The 26,667-nt window shown below is 33.4% G+C and overlaps 1 protein-coding gene across 1 annotated transcript in view; it reads right to left on the reverse strand.

The window, feature by feature from the left end:
• The window catches only part of LOC114334541 (WD repeat and FYVE domain-containing protein 3), a 108,468-nt gene that overhangs the window by 38,480 nt on the left and 43,321 nt on the right, over positions 1–26,667 (reverse strand). The window contains exons 15-22 of the mRNA XM_050657350.1: positions 23,343–23,584; positions 21,325–21,590; positions 21,033–21,260; positions 17,963–18,282; positions 8,339–8,780; positions 8,071–8,279; positions 3,750–4,309; positions 1,175–1,625 (exon numbers count right to left, since the gene is read on the reverse strand). Coding sequence (XP_050513307.1) covers positions 1,175–1,625; positions 3,750–4,309; positions 8,071–8,279; positions 8,339–8,780; positions 17,963–18,282; positions 21,033–21,260; positions 21,325–21,590; positions 23,343–23,584 — 2,718 coding nt within the window. The remainder of the gene's footprint in view (positions 1–1,174; positions 1,626–3,749; positions 4,310–8,070; positions 8,280–8,338; positions 8,781–17,962; positions 18,283–21,032; positions 21,261–21,324; positions 21,591–23,342; positions 23,585–26,667) is intronic.

A 26,667-nucleotide genomic window follows, 5' to 3' on the forward strand; every position in this document is an offset into this window, starting at 1 on the left:
AAAGTGCTTTTGATACAATTATTCGGACGAAAATGATAGAAGAGCTAGAGCATCTTGGAATCCCAGAAAAATTAAGACATATGTTAACAGTGAACCTAAAGAACACCACAGCAAAGATCAGTTTCAACGCAAAAACTTCTGAGATAAAAGTAAACAAAAGCGTAAAATACGGCGACTCTATCTCCCCGTTTAACCTGATATTAGAAGCAATGATGAAGAGGACAAACTTCGCAAACAAAAACATCATTACAGGTCAACTTCAAGTAATAGCATATGCAGATGATCTAGTCAACCTAGCAAAGACGAAGATGACACTTATAAAACCAAATGAAAAATTAGATAAGGAAGCAAAGAGAATAGAGCTAAAGATAAACCAGCACAAAGCAAAATACATTACGATAGGAAAATACAAATATATTTGAAACTGTATTCACCTTTAGCTACTTGGGAGTAACAATAGCTAAAACCGGAAAAAAGAAAACAGAGGAAAGAATTCTGAAAGGCAAAAAACATATGGAATGAATAGACATCTGCTGAGAAGCAAGACTCTAAGTAAGAGAACAAAGAGAACCTATATAAGACCTGTTGTTACTGGAGTGGAAACAACGACGATTATCACGAAAGAGGAAGATAGACTTCTGAAATTTGAAAGAAAAATAATTAGAACGATACTGGACCAGAATGTAACAAGAGAGGGAGAAATAACAAAGAAAACAAATGCCGAAATTGAAAAAAAATAAAGGGAGAAAATACAGTCAGATACATAAAATCTCTTCACTTAGAATGGATAGAATACATACAGAGACACTCAGATATGTTGAGAAGGATAACTAACTGGACACCTCTATGGACCAGGTGTAGAGGAAGGCGTAGAAGAAGATGGCTGGATGATGTAGAAGTAGATATAGGAACAATGAATATTAAAGACTGGAAAGTTCAGTGCAAGGACAAGAAGAAATTGAAACGAGTCACGACAGCATCAAAGACACACAGCAAGCTATAGAGGAGGAATCCACCTCATTCAAAAATAGGATTTTGAACGCCATGGCGTTACTTATAATCCCTAGGGATTGTAATGCTTAATAAAAGAATGAATTAAAATGTAAAAACCTCATAAACTTTTATGATATCATCTAAAGTAAACATATATGAGTAAAAACAATCGTGAACTTACTTGAACTATAGATATCGGATGGTTCTGCAACCAGGGCGGCAAACTTCCTTCTTCGGCGTGAGCCATCGCTTTAGCCATCCCCAAAAGTACTACCACGGCTTCGGAGCATAAGCTGATCCTGGGAATTAGGCTGCTGATAGGTTGATGGTTGATGGATCCGCCCCACAGGAACGCCCACACCGAATCCAAATCGAACCTCATTTCCGCCGGAAGTAGCTTCGCCGGCTGTCCCATCATTAGCGCCGTTATCAGAAAGTACAATTCGGAGATTTCGAGGTGGTATGGAAGCAGCCACGATAAAAATTTGAAGCCCGGAATGTGAAGAGCTTCGGACTTAAAATCGTTGCAGTGGACGTTGTTTAGTTGGTTGCCTAACACGACCGCCATCTTATTGTGCGTCACTTGTTCTGTGTAACGCAGCCAACCGCCATTGTTGAGACCATCACGGAACCTAAACGCATTTTTTAATAATAAACAACTGTAAGACAAGTGATCTGATCATATTTCTTTCATTTAAAGTAAGTACTAGAATGTTCAATAAGTTTTGCGGTTAGATAAGAGAGAACATTGCTACTAGTCAATTTTTTTAGTTGGTACACTTTTCATATAAACGTGTGTAAAGATTCATTTCAATCTGTAAATTCATTTTTTATTATCAAGTATATTCAAATGGGAAATAAGCCACAATTTTACCTAAAAATGATTTTATTAACGTTTCGACGCCCAAGTCGGGTGTCGTTGTCAAAATACAAAATAATATTAAATAAACAAAAATGTTGTTGCTTAGTAAAAAATTCTTCTAATAATTTATTTAATCTGACTCATTTATATCGGCAATTCAGACACGTATTATACATTTTAAAGTAGACGACTTTAAAAATGATATTGCCAATATTGATGAGTTGCGTTCCTGGGACGACTTTACTAAAAGATAGTTCATTCGATTACATGAAATCAATCCCAACTCAAGAATATCCGCCACAAAAAATCATAGCATGTGATCTGTCTTTAAAAAGACAACCAAATGCAACGGTGGTACTGAAATTCTCGCGTTAGAGATTCCATAGTAAATCACGAGGGAAAACCAGGAAAAACCTCGTGATACTATCCCGACATCGCAAGTATTTGGGTTTACATTTAGTTTACTCTCAAAATACTTGCGATGTCGGGATAGTATCACGAGGTTTTTCCTGGTTTTCCCTCGTGATTTACTATGGAATCTCTAACGCGAGAATTTCAGTACCACCGTTGCATTTGGTTGTCTTTTTAAAGACAGATCACATGCTATGATTTTTTGTGGCGGATATTCTTGAGTTGGGATTGATTTCATGTAATCGAATGAACTATCTTTTAGTAAAGTCGTCCCAGGAACGCAACTCATCAATATTGGCAATATCATTTTTAAAGTCGTCTACTTTAAAATGTATAATACGTGTCTGAATTGCCGATATAAATGAGTCAGATTAAATAAATTATTAGAAGAATTTTTTACTAAGCAACAACATTTTTGTTTATTTAATATTATTTTGTATTTTGACAACGACACCCGACTTGGGCGTCGAAACGTTAATAAAATCATTTTTAGGTAAAATTGTGGCTTATTTCCCATTTGAATATACTTGATTATAAAAATGCCACAAGAAAATAACTTCAGAACATCATTTTTTATTTACAAGCCATTTAGTATCGAAGTGTCAGAGTATTTTTTTACAATGGAAACAATCAAGTATAGTGCAGTGATTAAATTTTTACTTTTTAAGCAAAGGAAATTTATGAATGAATATTGAAAGTGTATAAATAGTCTGGGCAGATTTTCGGAGAATCGGCAATTTTTGGTAAAAGTTATTTACCAGCAATTTTATTGCTGAAATCTAATCTTATGATTGTATATATTAATAATATAGGTATGCAAAGTCCGCAGATAGTGTGCTACTTTTTTTATAAACAAAATGGCGCCCGAAAATTGTGTTTTTTCTATTTTTGCTCTATAACTTCAAAGATTTTACCTTTACACAAAAAACACCCAAATAAAAATTCACCGTAATTAAATTCTGCATAGAGACGTGTTTTTCCCGATTTACTTCGGTGAAAATTTTCCCCGGAAAATGTGGGTTTTTCCAACAAAATTTTTAATTTTCAACTAAAATTTTAGATAAGTAATTGTTCATCAATAATTAAATAACTTGGTAATATAAAAGATCCTTTCGTATAGATTATAATTCCAGGAGCCAATCGAAATTGAATTAACAGTTTAGCAACAATTGAATTGTTAATTAAAAATTTACGGTCGCTATAATAACCACAATAATTATGATACATAAGAATAACTATGGTTTTTGTATAAAAATACACTACCTATCTAATGTACTTTACGGAACTGAAATTGGACTATTTAAGCGGCCTCAGGAATATTTTAAAATTATAAACAATTTTTTGGCTTATAAACAAATAAAATATTTCGGGAAATATTAAATTAAATTAAATCATGAACAGCAAAACTTATTAAACAGCCTAGTACTAGAAGATTTTTGATCATATTAACGAACATTTTCAAGGAATGTAAGAAAAAACTTACCTTCCCAACAAAGACGGACTGGAACAGATGGCTACCAAGATCCTCATCGCCCAAATCACAGTACTAGAGTGCAAATTCTGTTGCATGAACAATAACAACCAATCAAATCCTAGCGTCTTCACTATTTCTTCCCCAATGTGGTTCCTGCTTGCAAAAATCAAAGAATGCAACAATCCCAAGCACCTGTTCCTGAGCAAAATGTGTTCCCCTTCTCCTTCTCTTTCTGCGTCACCTTCCCGAAGCTCCAGAGCTTTCTCAGACTCTTCGGGAGTTGAAGGCAGCATGGAAGCCATGAATTGTCCGAAAAGCAACAAGTCGTTGTGTCTGGGTTGGTTGCTGAGCAAAACGCTAAGCAGAGAGAAGAGGACTTGTCTTGTGGCTGGATGTTTGACGTCGGGGCAGATGTGTAGAAGCTTCTCTACCAGCTGCAGCTCCCTCATCACCCAAGAATTGTTTCTCTTTTCGTTGGATTCGGCTGCTAGTTCGTATAGGTGCTCCAAATGCGATCTGAGGAGTTCTCCTGGGGCTTCGTACCAAACTTCAAGGTCACACAAAAGATCCTAAAAAAAATTATAGTACAAATATGTGAATAAAGAAAAGAAAACATTGTAAAAACGTTAAAGTATAGCAGTAAAGCGACAAATACAACACTAAATAAATTTTAAAATAAAAAAATATGGTCGTAAAAGTGAATAAATATATTTAGTTGAGAGAAATAAGGAAAAAATATCCTGTTAGTGACACAACCTCCTCTAGGCCGAAACCAAGTTTTTTGAGTAGTATGGATATCTATAATAATAACCTATATGTTTCCTGCAGCCTATTTTGATGATATATATAGTTATAAACAAATGAAGATCAAAAAACGGTAAATTTTCGCTTTTTTCGTCTATTACCAAAAAGTTAAGCATTTTAAACAAATTTGAGAGTAAGAAACTCATAAATCGTATAAAAAACTTCAATATGGCGTTCGCTGCATATGTTTATCGTTATCGGTTGCTTAGAAAATTGCAAAATAAATCATGAATTCTTATAAATATTCATAACTTATGTAAAAATTAACTTAGAACCTTCTTATTACACGGAATGCTGAGACTTATAAAAAGCTGAAAAAATAATTTTACACTGTTTAAAATTACTTTTTGTCATTTTTTTTTTTTTTAAGTTAATATTATAAATATTCTTCTTTCATAAACTGTCCGAAGTATTACTGTAACCTCATAATTTTCTGACTTATAGTGTTGAAAAAAAAAATGAATTTGGAATAAACAAATTAAATAACTTTTAAACTATTTGACCAATTGCTTTAAAATTTAAAATATAATTTAAGCACGAGAAGTCTCAGCATTCCGTTTAATAAGAAGGTTCTAACTTAATGTTTACATAAGTTATGAACGTTATTTATAAAATCTCAAAATTTATGACTTATTTTGCAATTTTCTAAGCAATAAATAAGGGTAGACATATTCAGCGAACGCCATATTGATGGTTTTTATATGATTTATGAGTTTCTTATTCTCAAATTTGTTTAGAATGCTTCACTTTTTAGTAATAGACGAAAAAAGCGAAAATGTACCGTTTTTTATCTTTATTTGATTATATCTATGTATATCATTAAAATCGGCTGCAGGAAACATATAGGTTATTAATATAGATGTCCACACTACTCAAAAAATTTGATTTCGGCCTGGAGGGGGATGTGTCACGAGAAAAATCTTATTTCTCTGGACTAATTTAACACTGGATTCCCACACACTGGCTAAGTCGATCTTTGTCGCAATACCTAAGCGTGTGCTCACTATGGAGACCAAAGGATGGTATCCTAGCCTAGAGCATAGTATCCTTCTCTTCATATTTGTGAATTCTGGCATTCAAAATAATGCATTTATTTTACATAGCGATTAATAATATAGTTTCGATCGCCAGGTAAAATAAATACATTATTTTAAATGCGAGAATTCACGAATATGAAGAGTACGATACCATGCTCTAGGCTAGGATACCATCCTTTGGTCTCCGTAGTGAGCAAACCCGTAGAGACACAACGCTAGAAAAATGCACAGAATATCGATTGGCGTAATGAGCCGCGCTCATTACGCTGAGTACAGCATGTAAAATTAATGCAGATGCTAAAAAATATAGGAATAGATGACAAAGATAATCGTGTCATTAAAAATCTGTACTGGAATCGAACTGCTATCGTAAAAATTGGAAATAACTACACCCACGAAATCTCCATACAACGATGAGTCGGACAAGGTTGCATTTTGTCCCCAACATTGTTCAATGTTTACTCGGGTCAGTTATTTAAAAAGGCACTGGAGAGACAGCCATATGTAATAACAATCAACGGGGAACTACTTAATGTTATACAGGGTGTTTCATTAATAATTGTCCATATAATAAGTGGAGAAATCTTAGCACAAAATACGAAGATTTAACCTAAATCACTTAAATAAAATGTGGTTCCTTACCGAGTTACAGGGTGTTTTATCTAAAAATTTAAAAACTATTTTTGCTCAGAATTTTGAAACTATTCGACGTATCAATACCATACTTGGCAGAAAGTGCGACTACTAGACACCCTACTAAATTATGATAAACAAACTTTTCTAGCTACTACCAGAGGAGTACGACAGGGGATGGTGAATGGTTGACCCTTCTCAAATTGTACGCCACTGGAGGAATTACTATTTTAGTGCCATTTTTAGATTCTACAATACTTTCTACGTAAATAATATACTCTTCAGTGGTAACGATAAAGTCATTAGTTTTCGAGATATTTGAAGTTAAATATGAAACGGCACAGTTATTTTGATTATTCTATGATATGATTCATATGATTAAAATTTAAAAATTATGTGTACCCAGTACTTTAAAACTATTTGGCGTATCCTTATCATACTTCGCAGAAAGTACAGGTACTGTGAATAGTACTAAATTAAGATAAATTAACATTTCTAGCTACTACCAGAGGCGTACGACAAGGGATAGTGGCTGGTTAACCCTTCCCAAATTCTACGCCACTGACGAAATTGCTATTTTAGTGTCATTTTTTGATTTTGCAATACTTTTTATGAAAATAATGTACTCTTCATTCGTAACGATAAAATGATTAGTTTTCGAGATATTTGAAATTAAAAATGAAGCGACACAATACATTAATCAAAATAACCGTATCGTTTCATATTTAACTTCAAAAATCTCGAAAACTAATGACTTAATCGTTACGAATGAAGAGTATATTATTTGCATAGAAAGTATTGGAGAATACAAAAATTGAACTAAAATAGCAATTTTGCCAATGGCGTAGAATTTGGAAAGGGTCAACCATTCACTTTCCCCCGTCGTACTCCTCTGGTAATAGCCAGAAACGTTTGTTTAACATAATTTAGTAGTTTGTACAGTCTCTATACTACCTGCCAAGTATGAAAAGGATATTATGTCGAATAGTTTTAAAATGCTGAACAAAAATAGTTTTTAAATTTTTAGATAAAACACCCTGTAACTCAGTAAGGAACCACATTTTATTTAAGTGTTTTAGGTTAAATCTTCGTATTTTGTGCTAAGGTTTCTCCAGTCATTATATGGACAATTATTAATGAAACACCCTGTATATGCAGACGATACAGTATGTAATTCTGTCAGAAAATATTGACGGTCTACAAATTCTGCTTGACCGTATTCACGAAGTAGGACAGAAAATGGACATTAAAATAAACTCAAAAAACAAAAATCGTCAATTAAATGGAATTCAAGTTCAAAAACTTCACAAAATTACATATCTTGGAACTGTCATAACGGACCAACTAGATCCAGACATAAAAATAAAAAGCAAAATAGCAATGATGTGTGGACACTAAAAGTATCAAGTATGAACAGACTTTAAGCATTGAAATAGACGGACGCTGAAGAGACCTTGGACAGCAAGAAAAACTAATTAGAAAGTACTAAGGAGGGTCAACAAAGATAGGGAATTGCTAAAGACAGTCAAACACTGGAAAATGTCTTATCTAGGACATATAGTGAGGGGAAATCGATATAGAATACTACAAAACGCATCCTTAAAGGCAAAATAGAGGGTAAAAAGGTAAAAATATAATAAAAATAATAAATAAAATTAAAAATCATAATTCTGTGTAAGTGTAGGAATAAAATAAGTTTCTTGGTTAAAAAACGTTCGGGAATAGACTCAGATATCAAATGCAGGGCAATTATTCCATTTTGCAGAAGATCGAGTAGTTTTCGCAATAGTGATCGCCAACGTGAGATAATTTTGATAAGGGACGTGAAGAAAAAGAAAAGTGATTATAGTACTTACTTGAAACGCAGTCCTGTTAGGAATCGCTGAGGACTCTCTTCCACTATCTACAGTGCCTACCAAGCTGAAAGCAAGATGAAGGATATGCGAATTAAGTAAAGTTCTTTTCCTTCGAAGCAACATAGCCAATGTTTGGTAACCTCGTCTCCGATCCATCTCCGATTGAGCCACTTTGTTACTTTTGACAACGCATACTAAAGCCTTCACCCCTAAATACAGAAGAAATCATATTAGACTGGTATAAAAGAGTAACTTAGACTGGACTAACCTGCATACAAGCTTTCTATATCTTGCGCCATCGCTATGAGTCCCAGAAGCACCGAACAACCTCCCACAGCATCTATCGTCGTAGCTACAGGCCTTGGACAGAAAACTCGCACTCCCAGGTACCCAATAATAACTCCTCCTAGCGTCCTGGCCGAACCAGCTAAATGTCCCGCTGAATTGTGAAGGATCCTGATGGGGGTAGCACTCTCGTGGCTAGACATGCCCAGCTGCTTCGCTATAGACTTATTGTCCGTTCGGCTGTAGACTTTTCTTATTTTGTTCAAGGTCAACTGCGAGACGGCCTTGGCGTTCAGGCCGAAGACGACCTTTTCCTCCGTGACCAGCGATCCTATGTCTGGGTTGTTCAAAATTGGAGCCAGAAAAGAGCCCATGTAGTGCGGACCGAGCTGGTACATGTAGGTCACTGTGTTTGGAGGTAGAACCTGAAAAATTCCCAACGTTAACAAGGAAATAGACATAATTCGAATCATTTAAACGTGTTTTGAATGTGAGTCTTCGCCACATCCAACATATACTCCAGGGTAATAAGCTAGAAATAGACCATGTTCGGGGCACTCAAAGATCCAGGTAGCCGACTACTTTTTTAGTTATTGTAGACCTACAGGAAGAAAACGTACCTGTTTTCTGCCTAGAGTTCGTGTCCGTTTTTTAATTATTAACAATTTAGTGCAAAAATCGCGATTTTTTCGATTTTTTGCACCCCATTCAAAAGCTAAATAGATGACATAAAATTACAAAATTTAATTTTTTAGAACATTAAAAAACCTTCAAAATGCCGATTTTTGAAAGTTAAAAGTTAATTTGTTGCTACGCAAACTGCAAAATAAGTGAAAATCATTATTTGTTAATAACTTTTACTAAAACTACCTTAGAACTTTAGTATTTCACCCAAAGTTGGGTATTGGGGTACTTAACAAACCCCTTAATATTTGAGACCGATCCATTAATTAGTTATTCTAATTGTTTATCCCAGAGACCTTTATTTTGCAATAACATAAGACAGAAAATAATAAAGATAGGGCAATTCTGCGTATGCCAAATGAAAGTAGAAAACTAATGCTATCAAAATATACTAAAAAAAGATAAAAAATTATCTAATATAGTCAAAAATCCTAATGCCAAATTTGTGAAATTTTTAGTTTATAAACATTTAGAATAACTTTAAAAATATTGTCCGTAGAAAAAATCATTTTACATATTAGAAAAGCTGGTATTTTACACGAATTTTTAAAAATGTAGTTCAATTGGTGACTAGTCGTGGTAAGTGAAGGGGGAGCTGGGAGCCGAGTTCAAAAACTAAAAAAGGCAACTTAAAACTACTACCATATTAAAATAAAAATGTATACCATTTTTATTCAGTTGCAATGCGAAGGCAAAACAATCTTACTTTTCAATTAGAATACGGAGTGCAATCCAGCTCTCTGAATCGCGATTTTCGATTCTTATTGGAATCTCATCGGAGAGAGCGCAGGCTTGTTCTCCATATCCTAACTGACCAGCACCGAGAGCTTTTCCCACACATTGCAACTGAAACAAATAGGGTAGGTGACTAGCGTCATCTGGCAAATGAAAGATGAAGTTTTTCAATCCTAATAGCAACATTAATAATATTGAAAATATTAAAAATATTACTAAAAGATTTTTAAATTGAAAAACTTATTGGTACACTTTCCTGGTGACACCTCCAAGGCTTCTACAATTTGCAAGCCAAATGGATGCTGCAGTGAAGACAATGAAGGCTGCAGTGAAGACAAAGGGAAGGAATTCTACACTATGCAATTCATATCCCCGTCTGCAGCTTGGTAAAGTTCCAACGGAAAATGCACCTAGTTACTCTACGGAGTAATACGACTATAAAATAAAAATGTATACCTATTTTATTCAGTTGCAATGCGAAGGCAAAACAATCTTACTTTTCAATTAGAATACAGAGTGCAATCCAGCTCTCTGAATCGCGATTTTCGATTCTTATTGGAATCTCATCGAAGAGAGCGCAGGCTTAGGATATGGAGAACAAGCCTGCGCTCTCTGCGATGAGATTCCAATAAAAATCGAAAATCGCGATTCAGAGAGCTGGATTGCACTCCGTATTCTAATTGAAAAGTAAGATTGTTTTGCCTTCGCATTGCCAGGTGTACAATGCAACCAGGTGTACAATGCTTGTGCAAATTTTTAAAGAAAAAATACAAATCCCATTCTTTAAAATGGCATTAATGAGATTCCTTAATTATTATAAACAAATTAGCTGTGAATTAAAAAAAAACATATGGCAAACTTTGTCCCAAATGAACCCATGCTAAATTTTTTAATTGAAAATTCGTGTTAAAATACTATCTTTTCGAATATATAAAAATGTTGTTTCTACGGACATTTTTAAAGTTATTCTAAATGTTTATAAACTACAAAATTTCAAAAATTTGGCATTAGGATTTTTGACTATGGGAGCGTTCAAGTATTACGTAACGCGATTTTTGAAGATTTTTGACCCCCCTACCCTCTACGTAACGCACTGTAATGGGCGTTTAACTATTACGTAACGCAATTTTTGAAGATTTTTGACCTCCCCCCCCCCAACCTGCGTTACGTAATACTTGAACTATATTAATTATTTTTTTTATCTTTTTTTAATACATTTTGATACTATCACTCTTCTACTTTCATTTGGCATACTCATAATTGCCCCAACTTCATTATTTTATGTCTTATCTTATTGCAAAATAAAGGTTTCTGGGATAAACAAATAGAATAACCCTTAAACTAATTAATGGATCGGTCTCAAGTTTTGAAGGTTTGTTAAGTACGCCAATACCCAACTTTGGGTGAAACACTAAAGTTCTAAGGTAGTTTTAGTAAAAATTATTAACAAATAACGATTTTCACTTATTTTGCAGTTTGCGTAGCAACAAATTAACTTTGTAACTTTCAAAAACCGGCATTTTGAAGGTTTTTTAATGTTCTAAAAAATTAAACTTTGTAATTTTATGTCAACTATTTAGCTTTTGAATGGGGTGCAAAAAATAGAAAAATCGCGATTTTTGCACTAAATTGTTAATAATTAAAAAACGGACGCGAACTCTAGGCAGGAAACAGGTAGGTTTTCTTCCTATAGGTTTACAATAACTAAAAAAGTAGTCAGCTACCTGGATCTTTCAGTGTCCCGAGAAAATCCTTATTACTCTGGACTAATAGCCCTCCATCATCTACGATCTTCTAGATAAATATCATCATCTTTCTCAATTCTAGATAAATCGGCTTCAATATCATCCTTCCATCTTTTTCTGGGACGGCCTACTGATCGTCTACCGTCTGGTCTCTCAATGTTTGCTTCTCTGGTCTGGTGTCTCAATGCTTCATGTTATACATATTTATATTTCTTCATCTTTTATAGTAAGCATTATACGTTGACTGTGCCATTCCACGTTCATAATGGCCACCTGTTTTCTTTGGTAGGTGGTTCTTTCTTGTTCTATATGTGAAGTGAAAAGTAAACAATTTTTACAATTGAGCCCATCAGAATCAAACCTGCCAAATCCAATTTTTTTCTGATTTTCTAATTTTACTAATGCCATACTCTGTATTAGAGTACAAAGACTCGTTTCATACAGGTTCTCTGAACCGCATATTGGAATATTTTCCTAGCGGTGCCTTTTGATATTGTCATATCTGTGTTAAACAGAGAACTTGAATCGAGTCGACATTCATTTCACTTATTCCCCGTTAGAGGGCGTTCTAACCGTACTACGGTATAAATAGTTTTATTTTTGTACCGAGAACTACGGACGTTTTGGTGTAAACTTGTCTTCTGCAGAGCCTCCTTGACAACAGGTAGACCTAGAAATAGTACTATCGGGGATGGCAGGAGACAGATTTAAATCAAAACGAAACTGTAGATTTTCTAATTTTAAATTTTTTCGTTTTTCTTTTGTTTACACATTTTCAAAGTTCAAGTATCTATTAATCTACAGACATACGGTTTCAGCTCAAAATCTTCTAAATTCTCTTCAAAATACCACTGAAATGTTAACGTAGAATCAAACTCTGCTATGTCCATAGTTTTATGAAAAATAAAATACTTCTTTTTCTTGTATATTTTGTATGTTTTCCTATAAGAATAGTTCAATACCTACTTTTAGTGCATTAATTGCGCCTAAAAGCAGTTGAAAATGAGCAATATTGTGGGCTTAGAATCAAAATCTGCTAAATACAAACTAAAAGTACAAATTTCTGAAGGTTTAAGGGGCATTCAGAAAAATTACTCTATACCAAATTAGTGTGCCATTTTATGACATTTATTGTGCCACTTTGATTAAGAAATGCCGGATACTTTTTGTGAAATTTACATTTTTAATGTTTTTTAGTTTCTCCTGAAAAATTTCAAAAAATGGATCTAGCATGTTTTGATTCTATAGGCCACAATTGTTGCAGCATATTTTTGGGTATCATGGCTTTGCAAACTGTCAAACGATATTATCGGCCAACAGTCTCAAGTTTCTAGATATATACTAACAATAAAACTGAATAACTTTTGTTTTCAATAGGCACTTCCCTAAAATTTATTATAAATTAAAGTTACTACAGCTGTTTCGGCAAGTAAAGTATTTTACTATGTAAAGACCTGGTGGGAGACGATTAGGCAGGACACGTTGGTAAACGGGATTAATATTGATATGACCCAAGATAGAATTGTGTAGAGAAAAATGCAAATAGGGAAGCCGACCCCGCATAGGGATAAGGCAGAGAATGATGATGGAGATGTGGCATTCTTATGACAGGAACATCTTAAAAAAATAACAGTGAAATTTAGACACCCCATAAAATTTTTATGGGGGTTTGGTTCCCTTAAACCACCCCAAATTTTTGTGTGTTTCAATCATGGACGTATAAACACAGATGGACTCAGCAATACCATACCTTGAATACACACTGTTTTGAAGCTTCGGTACTCCTGGGCCAGAGGGTAAAGGGGAGTAAAACGGGTATCGATAGAATGTGACGCTTCCTCAATGAGCATAAGCGTGCTTGAATTATTACTCGTGGGGATAATAATTCAGGCGTTAATAATAATTGGAAGTAGTAATAATTTATAAAAACACGTTCAAAGAATTTAATTAAAAAAAACAGAGTATAAATATTAACAATCACGTTTTTATAGAAAAAATAAAAACAATTTTATTTGTTATTAAAATTAATATAATGTCAATATAGTTAAGCTCAAGTTAATTTTTTAATACGTATCAAATAATACTATGATAAAACAAATCAATTAAAAAACATACATTGGTCAAATTAAAGTACCTACCTACATTTATTGTAGTCCAGTCGGGTTAGACGAATAACAAGCCTAACCTTGCATTAGGAACTGCCTCAAATTTTATTTTTCTAATCTTTAGGGGGGTCAACAGTAGTGTAAATTTTAAATCTCGACTAAATTCCGCCGTTGCGTTAGCCGCCATCTTGATTTTAAACGAGAACCGTTTTGGCTCAATATCTCCGTCATTTTCAAATTTTCGATAAAAAGTATGAGAACCAAAATTGTTAAAAATGTGATTTTCTATCATTTCTATTATCTCGAATTATCTCGTTTATTATTAGTTTTACGACAAAAATGTACCTATACAAAAATGGAGAGAATTAAATTCTAAACAATTTTGATTTCTTTCATTTTTTTTGCTAAAATTAACATTTAAGGTAGTACGTATGCGGTAATCTCGCGAGCGTAAGACCTGATTGATTTAAAAGCAATTGTTTTTGTTCAATATCTACGCCATTTTCAACTAAAATTTTCCAAATATGATTTCCTACAATTTCTCTTTAACATTTTTTTATGCGGTTGATATTTTCCGAGTTAAGTGGGAAAATAGTAAAAAGTGGTGGGGGGAGCATAATTACTGAATTGAATCTTGCTTCCGAGATGCACCAAATTTTATAATTCTCTCCTTTAGGGGAGATTAATATTAGTGTAAATTTAAAATCTCGACTGAATTCCGCGGTTGCATTAGCCGCCATATTGATTTTAAAGGAGAACCGTTGTTGCTGAGTATCTCCGCCATTTTCAACTTTGCGACAAAAAGGTAGGAACTAAAATTGTTGGAAAATGCAATTTCCTACAATTTCTTTTTCACAATTTTTTTATGCGATCAATATTTTCCGAGTTAAAGGGAAAAATAGTGGAAGCGGAGGGGAAGTATAATTATTGAATTGTCTCATTTATTATGAACTTTACGACATCACTGTATATAAACAAAAATAAAGAGAATTATATTTTATAAAGTTTTTGAAATTCCCAATGAAACACCAACCAAAGTAAGTACATAAGAGACATACATAATAACAATAACTTATATGCATTAATGTCACTTAATTTTATTAACTAGCCGGTTTTATGGGTTGAAGTTGCCTGTCGATATTTTAAGTTTCATGTCAGCTAATATACAGTAGAACCCCGCAAATCCGAACTAATTGGGGGGACAGCCTGTTCGGATTCCGAAAAGTTCGGATTATCCGAAAGTTAGCCTTAACTAGTAGTTCAAAGCGTTCATTGTGATTTTGAGTAGCCAAACGTTCTCGCAAGAGTGTGGACAATATTTTTGGACTCAAGTTGACTACGAGAGAACCAAAGTAAGTTTGTGTTTAAAACACTTTATAAACCTATATATTAAAGTATAATATTTATTTTTAAGAAATTTTAAATGTCAAAGTCCTAGTAATCCTACATTGTCCAATATTCTGGCTTTACTCTGTATAATAAACATGTTTTTAAGTTTTTGTCTTGAATTTTTAAATTTTTTCACTTTCCGTTGGTTCGGATTTGCCGAAAGTTCGGATTCGCGGGGTTCGGATTTACGGGGTTCTACTGTATTTTTATATTTCAACATTTTTTTTTAAATTTTGGGCTCTGTTGGGGGAATTTCCTCATTTCCCCCCACGTAGACCCGCCACTGGTTCTCTCGAAAAGTTGTAGTAAATCGTAATTGCAACAATTTCAGCCCTTACACTTTTTGTCGAAATGTTGAAAATGGCGGAGATATTGAACAAAAACAATTGCTATAAAATCAATCAGGTCTTACGCTCGCACCTTTACCGGATACGTACTACCTTAAATATTGATTTTATCAAAAAAATAAAAAAAATTAAAATCGTACAAAATATAATTCTCCTCATTTTTGTATAGGTACTTATTTGTTGTAAAACGATAATAAACGAGATAATCCAATAATTCATTAATTATGCTCAAACTGTCACTATTTTCCCCCCATAACTCGGAAAATATCGACCGCACGAAAAAAATTATAATAAACGAAATTATAGAAAATCGCATTTTCGACAATTTCAGTTTCTACACTTTTTGTCGAAAAGTTGAAAATGGCGGAGATATTGAGCAAAAGCGGTTCTCGTTTAAAATCAAGATGGCGGCGAACGCAACGGCGGAATTTAGTCGAGATTTTAAATTTACACTACTATTGACACCCACTAACAATTAGAGAAATAAAATTTGGGGCAGCTCGTAATGCAAGGTCAAATGCTATCCGGACTGGGCTATTTGATAATGTATTAAAACATACTTTTCAAATTTTTCACCAAATAAGTATCATATAGACCTTTCAGACTCTCTTTACAGACAACAAATCCTAGAAATCCAGTTTTTCTTCTGGTTTCTAAAATATTAACTAACCTATAGGATAGATTGATTATATATTCTTTAAGAACATCTAAATAACTGAAAAACTGTTCTTTTGTTTTAGGGGATAATGGTTTTTTGTATAAATATTTAGGAAATATTTTGAAATCTTTATGTTTTCTCCTAAATTTGCTACCCAAATAGTTCGATCGTCAATATTATTTGGAAACCTACATAGAAAAATAAATAATTTTTTATTCATTTCACTAATTGATTTGAATGCATGAGAAATATCAAATTAAAAAGCTACTAAACAGATCTTTTTAAATCAGATGATGTCTACTTACAATTTAAAAATATATAATTTAATGAACTAATATCTTGTTCAATACATTAATATGAAGGACCCAATGGTACGCCTATGAAAGACATATTTCAAAATGTAAACAGACTTCCTCATCCTTCTATAAAGTAAATAAACAGTACTTACAAATGAAATGAAAGATCCGGATATAAATGTTAAGTTTTTTTTTGCAAATGCAACACTGTAGCACCATTATTATGTATGTTTATTTCACTTTTCACAAAATATCACTCAGAATATAGCCAAAATAGCGAAAAACAACTTTTCCTCAATTACCTTAAAAAGTAAACAAACATGGAATATTTGACATGGACGTTTGTAGACAGAAATGCAAACACCGTTGCCATTTATTTATAGTTTCAATGCTTCTACATATACAATAATTGGTTGATATCTATTATTCAATGATATGAACACTTGATATTTTAATTACCATTCAATATGTAAATTAATATAACTGAACAATTATTATTTTAGTTTGATAGCATCTGTAGACACGACATAAAAGAGTAACATTTTCAGCGATACGCGAATAAGAAATTTTAATAAAAATACGTGACAACATGTGAAGGTACTTAGATTGTGACCTATTCAAATAATTTTGGCTTCACAATTTTATGTAAATAGCTGAGTCCATCTGTGTTTATAGGTCCATGGTTTCAATTAAATTATTATTGTGGTAACATTAGTTAAACACAATGTTTTTAAAACTTTTTGCCTCGTGGTACTTTTTCGATAAGACAGTTTTTATCAAGATATTGTAAACATTGGCAAAATCCACCTATTTGTAAATGGTTAATTAAGATTATAGAATATCAACGTGGAATGAAGTAAAAACTTCTGTTGTATGTAGGCATATATGAATTTATTAAAGAATCCTTAAAATTTACCCACGAAAGAGTGGAAGTACAAAACGTTTTCGGTCAGACTGACCATCATCAGTGTAAACGTCCAGTGTACAAGTAATTGAAACTAGCCACTTCAATAGGCATAAAAACCTCTAAAATACATTATTGTTACATTCTGGTTCGTAACCTCTCACCTGAACACAAGTACTTACCTTATGCAATTTTCGAGCAAGGATGAAATACATTCACATGTGATCTTTAAATCTTAAGACATCGACTTAATGTCGACCACTTTTTATTATAGAATGTATTTCAATAACGTATTTTAGAGGTTTTTATGCCAATTGAAGTGGCTAGTTTCAATTACTTGTACACTGGACGTTTACACTGATAATGGTCAGTCTGACCCAAAACGTTTTGTACTTCCACTCCTTCGTGGATAAATTTTAAGGATTTTTTAATAAATTCATATATGTCTACATACAACAGAAGTGTTTACTTCATTCCACGTTGTTATATTGAAGGTATACAGCCAACTACAGGGTTTACGCTCTTTTTAAAGTTATTATAGAACATGGACGTATAAATAAAGATCTTTATTTATACGTCCATGTTATAGAATATCATTTTCATAATATTATTACCAGGTTTCTATAATCTTACTTAATCTTTAGTCCCAGAATATGTGATTTGATTTATGACCTGCCTTTTTATTTCACCCAGTATATATATTTATGTAAATAAGCAAATAATTAAAGAAAATCATCAAATTACCTCTTCAAACAAGTGACAAGGTCCTTGCTTCCAGCACAATCTGGAATACCGCCTCCAAGCTGGCGGCGTTCCGATGTAACCATAAACAGACGAAGCGACGGTCAAGTTAGCAGCACCGCCTCCAGGATTTTGCGAAATATAGTGCATCTTCTGGTTGTGTATCTGCTGCCCATCGAGGTACAACGAAAAAGAAGAATTCTTCAGTACGGCCCTGTTTAAAACGACCACCAAGTGATGCCATTGACCTTCTTGCAGAATATCAGGACACCACACTCTTGCTCCATGCTCGCCAGAGCCTTCGGGCTCCCAATCTCCTATATCTGGAATCGGAAACCATTCAATTTGTACACAATGGCATTTCACGAACTTGTTAACGATGGCATTAAACTTTTAGGGTAATCCGAAGAATACTACAAGAAGAACGATGATAAAGGGAGAATTACGGATAAAGGAGGGAAAACGAAGGAATAAAGCAAGGAAACAAAATAAATGAAAGAAAAAGGAAAAAGATAGGTGACAGGAGGAAGGAAAGGAGATTCAAGCAAGCGACAATAGGAAGAATATTATGACAACTAAAATGGAACAGGTGTGAAAGGGATAAAGGAGAAGGAAGATAAAGAGGAAGGCCAATAGGAAGTGTGGGGGAGAGGGACATAGAAATAACATTATATGTCTACAGAAAAGGTGACGAAAACCTCATGAAAGGAGAAGAGAGCAGCGCAGGAAATAAAAAGATAAAGAAAAAATAAGCAAAGAATTAATGGGAAACTGAAGGGAAAGAAAATTAAGATTAGTAACGTGGAAAGCAAAAACCAGGAAAGAAAAAAGACTAAGTATAATAGCGGAAGGAATATCAAGAAAAATGAAGAGTGAGATAGTGTAAACGTAGGAGAAATTAAGACAGAAAGCAAGGTGAAATCAGCGGGAACAGAAAGAGGGGGAAAATGCAAATGACTGTACAACTTTATGGTGAAAGTATAGGCGAAAATAAAGAAGCGGAGAAATACGAAAAATGGAAAAGCTAAGAAAACAGCAAAGGAAAATATCAAGTGTATCGAATATCCAACGAATATAGAGACAGAAAGAAGAATAATGATAGAAAACAAGCGGAAGAGAAATAAAATTGAAGTAGGGAGGATAGAAGAGGATGAATAAGAGGAAGAAAGTCAATAAGAAATAGAGAGGGAAGGAAGTGGAAAAGCAATAATTTGTCTGCGGAAATTGTGAAGAAATTAAGGTAAATAAAAGTCGAGAAAATAGAAAAACACGAAAAAACAGAATGTGAAAAGTAAGAAAAAGTGACAATAGACAATATATAAAAATAAATAAACGGGAATATCCGCAATTCTAACAATAACAACACAAAGCATTCCAGGAATGTACTATCAAAGTTCTATTAATGTTTGAATGTCCTGGACATTCAAGGAACATTCGGTGAACATCTGATTAAATTATTGGTGGAATGTTACCACAAGACATTCTATGGACATACTACCAATGTCCTATATTTTAAGAGAGGCCATTTACTATTCAATTTGCGTTCATTTTCAAATTTGCCGCGCGTGTATCCACGTATATTAGGCAATCCAAACCACGTGACTTCTGGTTCTGGTTGGCATACAAAAAGTTACAGAGGTTATGTTTATTGTAATATCTATTTTTCATTGTTTATCGTCGTATTTTGTCTATTTTGGATTCATTTGGATTTCGTTTGCTGTATTTTGTGAACTTTATAAACTTTACCACAATGCAAAGTGATTATTTAAGGAAATTATTATTGGAAACTCCAGATGTTATTGGAGAAAAATAGGGGAAATAATTTTTATTTACTGTTACTGTTAATTTTTCTCTGATATTTCTCAATATTGATGAATTTTGCAAGCAATAACATTATTTCTTTTATTGTTTTAGATATTTATTGAAGCTGAAAATAATTGGCGATTTAGATCCATATACAATTCAGTCAGAATTGGATTTTACAGTAAAGTGCATTCCACCAAATTACTATTATAGATATTTATACATATCTGGTGGATTCTCACAGTTACTACTCTAAGCAGCAGATGAAAGCATACAAAGCCTTCAGGCACATAAATATTTTACAGCTGAATTTGTTTTTAAAGTTGGAGTAAAATTGGAAGACACGAGCAAATAAGTACCTACAAGAATATTGAGGAAATCCAGCTCCTCGATACTACTGGGCAAACTAGAATATTGAAGAGTACAAAGCCTTTTGAACTAGTTTGAGTGATAGGTGATAGTAGAATAGTGCACGATCTTGTTAGATTAGATAAGAGACGCTATGGGGTAAGCTCTTCATTTTAAGGAACAGTAGTAATTTAGATTAAATTAAAATTGCTCATTGGTCAGTTATGACCAGATTGTAATTGTAATGTACAATTCAATACAATGAATCATCATCGTAGTGATGATTATGGAAAAAGATATATGACAAGATTTTGTGCAATAAAAATGTTTATATTTATCAAGGTTGTACTTTATTATGTAATTTACTTCTGGTATATCGTCGGTGACGTGACAATACCTCATATCTGCTTTTTCATGAATTTTGTAGGAGACGAAAAACCATTTTTATGGTCATCTCCTGTTTTCACATGTAAATTTTGACATGTTTAGTAGTAAATAGATAGTTGAGTTTACTACAAAACATGTCGAAAAATATCATGAAAATAGGAGGTGACCGTAAAAAAAGTTTTTAGTCTCTCTTACAAAACTCATGAAAAAACAAATCGGAGGTATTATGTCACATCAGCGACTATATCCAGGGAATGTATAAAAAAATATACTGTGAATGTCCAAAGAACATTCGTAGACATTCATGGAATGTTCCAACAAGACATTCAAGGAATGTTTAAAATGCTGACAGAGGACTTTCCTGGGCATTTAGGGGACATTCTTGTGCATTTGAGGACATTCCAGGAATGTTTTCAATATCCTGTGTGTACATTCTAGGAACATACATGAAATGTTTGGTGTTATTAGGGAAGTACGTGAAATTAAAAAAAAATCAATTAAAAATGTTTTAACTATGAATAAGATTCTAACTTACGGTTGGGTATGTGCGTTTCTTGGGTGGAAACAATGATAGCTTTGTCTCTTGCTGACAAAACTATAGAAAGGCAAACCAAATGGTCTTCTCGAGCTCCGCTGAAGTTTCTCACCAGAGTCAGCAGCCGTACGCAGTGTGGATCGGATCTAGGATCGGAGAATTTGTCGACACATATCCACGAGGAGTAGCTAAGGCCTGTTTGTGGAGGAAACATACGATCACCAGCACCTAGAACACATATATCACATTTTTTTAATAATACAAAATGAATATAGGGCGTATTACTGCTTACCTATCCCTCCTAAAACACTACTATCGACCGTCGATACCACGCTAGGAGCTGACGGAGACTGTGGTGCGATACTGGGCAGATAGAGACAGCCAAATCCTTCAGCCGACATATCGAATTCGACGAATGGCGGCAAGGTATAAGAAGACTGCGCCCGGAAATCTTTGGGCGTTGTCATGGAGACTAAGGTCTTGATCCTGGTCAAAGGTACCGGATAACCTCCTGGTTCGTTGGAGCCCAACGGAAGGCAGCAAAGTGGATTTCCTAACCTAAAAATGTAACCAAACTGTTATAAAATTTTGTGAATACTTTTTATTATTAACTCCGTCCACTGATTTCATATTTCCGTCCACTAACTTCTGGATGACGACAATGTCTCACAACTAACAAACATTTATAACCATATATACGAGACTGGAATGATGCCACAGATATGGTTAGAGTCTACATTTATTCCACTCCCAAAAAAACCTAATACATCATCATGTAAAGACTTTAGACTAATTAGTCTCATGAGCAACTCTCTCAAGCTACTTCTTAAGATAATTCTCAATAGAATCAAGCACAAATGTGAAGAGACAATGGGAAACAAACAATTCGGTTTCAGAGAAGGATTGGGAACAAGGGAAGCTTTGTTCTCAATGTTAACATTACTTCAACGATCATGGGAAGTACAGAAACCAATTTACCTCTGCTTTATAGATTTTGAGAAGGCGTTTGATAGAGTTCAACATGATAGGTTGTTTTTGAATATCTAGAAATGATTGGAATAGATGATAAAGATCTGAGACTTTTACAACATCTATATTGGAATCAAGAAGCTTCTATTCTGGTAGACGGCAAAGAAACAGACAAAATTTGCATTCAAAGAGGTGTCAGACAGGGTTGTGTGATATCCCCAACTTTGTTTAACGTATACTCAGAAATAATTTTTAATGAAGCCTTGGAAGGACAATGTGGAGTTCGAATCGGGGAGAAACTATTAACGACATCAGATATGCAGACGACACCGCGATCATGGCTGAAAATATCGAAGATCTTCAATTCCTTATAGCTCGAGTCACTAGAGAATGCTCCAATAACGGACTTAACATAAATGCAACAAAGACAAAGTTACTTGTGGTTAGTAAACAAGACGTCGGCCCCATGCAACTAATTGTCAGTGATGAACCAATAACAAAAGTTAACCATTTTAAATACCTAGGATGTTGGATAAACGAGACACTAAATCCGGATGAAGAAATTAAAACTCGTATAGAAATTGCAAGAGGAGCATTTATGAAACTTAGATCTATTCTAAGCAACTCTCAGCTGAACTTACAACTAAGAATCAAGTTCCTAAAATTTTATGTGTATCCTGTATTACTATATGGATGTGAAACCTGGATCATGAAGGTTAACATGATGAACAAATTAGAAGCCTTTGAGATGTGGTCGTATCGTAGAATGCTCAGAATATCTAGGGTTCAACGCATTTCAAACAGAGAAGTCTTAAACAGAGTAGGTCAAGGCGAAGGTGATTTAACCAAGATGATAAAAAAGAGAAAACTTGAATATCTGGGGCATATAATGAGAGGTAGCAGATACAGGATGCTGCAGTTAATACTCAATGGAAAGATCGACGGAAAAAGAGGAATTGGTCGGAAGAAATATTCATGGCTCCGAAACCTTCGTCAATGGACTGGCTTATCAGCAGATCAATTGTTACATGCCGCACAAGATCGAGAACGATATCGGCAAATTGTTATGGAAGCTACCCACACCTAAAAATTTGGGCACGGTACTTAAAGAAGAAGAAGACTGATTTCAATAAACATTGAAAATGTAAAAATACGTCTCCAGTTTTCCCGTACACACATTTTTTATAATAATCCATACATGTACATTTAAAGAACGCATGTCGAAACATGTCAAACTTGTCATTTGTCACTCGTACTTTGTACTAAATATTTTTTAGTTGTCACTTGTCAGCTGTAGTCTGTCAGTGTACAGACAATGCAAATGTTAGGAGTTACACTAACCTTAAAAACTGTCTCAAATCTTTGGCTTCTATCGCTTGGGCTGCCAATCTCTCGAGCATATATTGCAGTGAATTGTGCAAGGGGTGGTTTTCGTTCTGTAGTGGTTCCGATCCGATCGTCAAGAGGTAATTGGCGAAGTTCTTGTCGCACATTACTTGTTGGTTTCTCTCGCTACGTACTAAAGATTTTATAATTTCAGCTATGAACAACTGCAGGCTCAGGTACATTTCAAAGTGGTCGTCCTAAAGAAGATGAAATGACAAAACCAATAAGTAGATTAAATATTATGTTTATATGGGATTAAGCCACAATTGATTGTAATGAAAATTGCATTTTTCTACAACCACTATTCAAAGTGCACTTTTCTGCACGGTTTTATGTTAGCAAACTTGATATTTTCTCACAGTATAAGATATTTGACACTAGTGTGCAGAAAAGTGACGTTTCTGTGCCGCAAAGTGACGTTTCTGTGCCGCAAAGTTCTTTTCTGCACAGTTGACTACCTCATTCTGAGTAACGTTATATTCTGTTTAAATCCGTGGACTACCGCATTCTGAGTAACGTTATATTCTGTTTACATCCGTGGTTAAACTTTAGACAAATATATAACCTATAAGACAATTATTATATTTAACTATAGCATAGAAACTAAATTATGGATGTTACAACTGTTTTATTTTACAATTTTATTCTTATTAAACATTTTATAATTATCAAATAACCAATAAGGATTTAGCAACCTGTGCAAGAGACGTCGAATGAAGTAGGTTTTGTGTAAAAACGTGACTGCATAAATATAATGGCAATAATGTGTAATAATTGTTTAAATTTAAACAAATTAAGGCAGTGCATTAATTTTTTAACTGATTTCTGTGCAATTTATTTAGGTATAAGGAATTTAAATTGATTAGTAGGTATTAATTAAATACAGTTTAAAATTTATCACATAGGTACCTATTATAATTAATCGTCGTTTGGAAATTGTGATTTTTATTTTTAGGAAAAACTGTGCTTGTAGAAAAAGTATAGTGTGAAACACGTGCAGAAAGGTAATTTCTCACTCGTTTGAATTGCGGCACTCGCTTGCGCTCGTACCGCAACTTTTCAAACTCGTGAGAAATTAGTACCTTTCTGCACTTGTTGCACAATATACTATTTTCTACAACTACTATTCAAAATGCACTTTTGCACAGTTTTATGTTAACAAAGCTGATATTTTCTCACAGTATAGGATATATCGCCGCCGCCTACGAAAATGAACTTTCAATGAACGCCGCGAAAAATATTATTTTCGATTATATGCTTGTGAAAATTATAATCCCTAATAAAGTGTTAGCGAAAAAATTTATTTTTTGAGGAGTATCGGCAAAAAACATCATTTCTGTTTGTGGGTCCACGAAAATTATAATTAGTAAAAAGTTCTCAGAAATAATTGTTTTCGTCGGCAAACACAGAAACAGAAAGGGAAATAATTGTTTTCGTCGGCATCTATTATGAACAAAATATTTTCATTATAAATATTTTGGGAGTTACAATCTTCCCGGAAACGCATATAAAAAAAATTGTAAACGCCAATACATATCAAAGAGTTATTATTTTCGCTGGAAATGTTTTAGGAATCACATTAATCATAGGTACCAGCGATATGACATTAGTGTGCAGAAAAGTGACGTGTCTGTGCTGGAAAGTTCTTTTCTGCACAGTACCGTTACATTCCACAAATATAATAATTATAACATGTTTTGATGAAATGGTTTTATTTAAGATATTAGATTTGATAGTGCTTTTCAAAAAAGAACCGATTTAACTCATGTCCGAGAAATCTGCAACATTCGCTACTTTAACACAATATTTTTTAACTTTAATTTGGTATTTTACAAATAAATACCTTATTCTGAGTAATGTTATATGTTATATATTCTGTTTACATCTGTGGTTAAAGTGTAGACAAATACAGGGTGTAACGAAAATACAGGTCATAAATTTAATCACATATTCTGGGACCAAAAATAGTTTGATTAAACCTAACTTACCTTAGTACAAATGTGCATATAAAAAAAGTTACAACCCTTTGAAGTTACAAAATGAAAATCGATTTTTCCAATATATCGAAAACTATTAAATATTTTTTATTTAAAATGGACATATGGCATTTTTATGACAGTAGCATCTTAAGAAAAAATTATAGTGAAATTTGGACACCCTATAAAAATTTTATGGGGGTTTAGTTCCTTTAAACCCCCCTAAACTTTTGTGTACGTTCCAATTAAATTGTTATTGTAGTACCATTACTTAAACACAATGTTTTTAAAACTTTTTTGGCTCTCAGTACTTTTTCGAAAATTCAGTTTTTATCGAAATATTTTGAATATTTGTCAAATCCACCACATATTTGTATATGGTTAATGTACGATTATGGAGACTTAGTAAAAATATGAAAATTTATGTATGATTTACATTTTTAGGTATATTTTGAACCGTATTAAAAAAGAAGCCATATCTCGATAAAAGTTGCCTTCTCGAAAAAATACAAAGAGGCAAAAAAGTTTTAAAAACATTTTGTTTAACTAATGGTATCGCAGTAATAGTTTAATTGGAGCGTACACAAACATTTGGGGGGTTTAAAGGAACAAAGCCCCCATAAATTTTTTTATGTAAACATATTAAAAAAGAAGCCGCAACTCGATAAAAACTGCCTTATCGAAAAAATACTAAGAGCCAAAAAAGTTTTAAAAATATTGAGTTTAATTAATGGTACCACAATAATAATTTAATTAGAACGTACAGAAAAGTTTGGGGGGGTTTAAAGTAACAAAACCCCCATAAAATTTTTATGGGGAGCACAAATTTCACTATAATTTTTCTTTAAGATGATCCTGCCATAAGAATGCCATATATCCATTTTCAATGAAAAATCTCTAATAGTTTTCGATATATTCGAAAAAATCGATTTTCATTTTGTAACTTCAAAGGGCTATAACTTTTTTTATGTGCATATTTGTACTAAGGTAAGTTAGGTTCACTCAAACTATTTTTGGTCCCAGAATATGTGATTTAATTTATGACCTGTATTTTTGTTACACCCTGTATATAACCTGTAAGACAATTATTATACTTAATTATCGAATAGAAATTAAATTATGGATGTTAGAACTGTTTTATTTTACAATTGTATTCTTAATAAACATTTTATAATTATCAATTAACCAATAAAGATTTAGCAACCTCAGCAAGATACGTCGAATGAAGTAGGTATGGTGGAAATCTGTGACTGCATTGATATAACGTCAAATGTGACATTATTTTATAATAATTATTTAAAATA

Source organism: Diabrotica virgifera, chromosome 8 (genome assembly GCF_917563875.1).
Source record: "Diabrotica virgifera virgifera chromosome 8, PGI_DIABVI_V3a".
NCBI lineage: Eukaryota > Metazoa > Arthropoda > Insecta > Coleoptera > Chrysomelidae > Diabrotica > Diabrotica virgifera.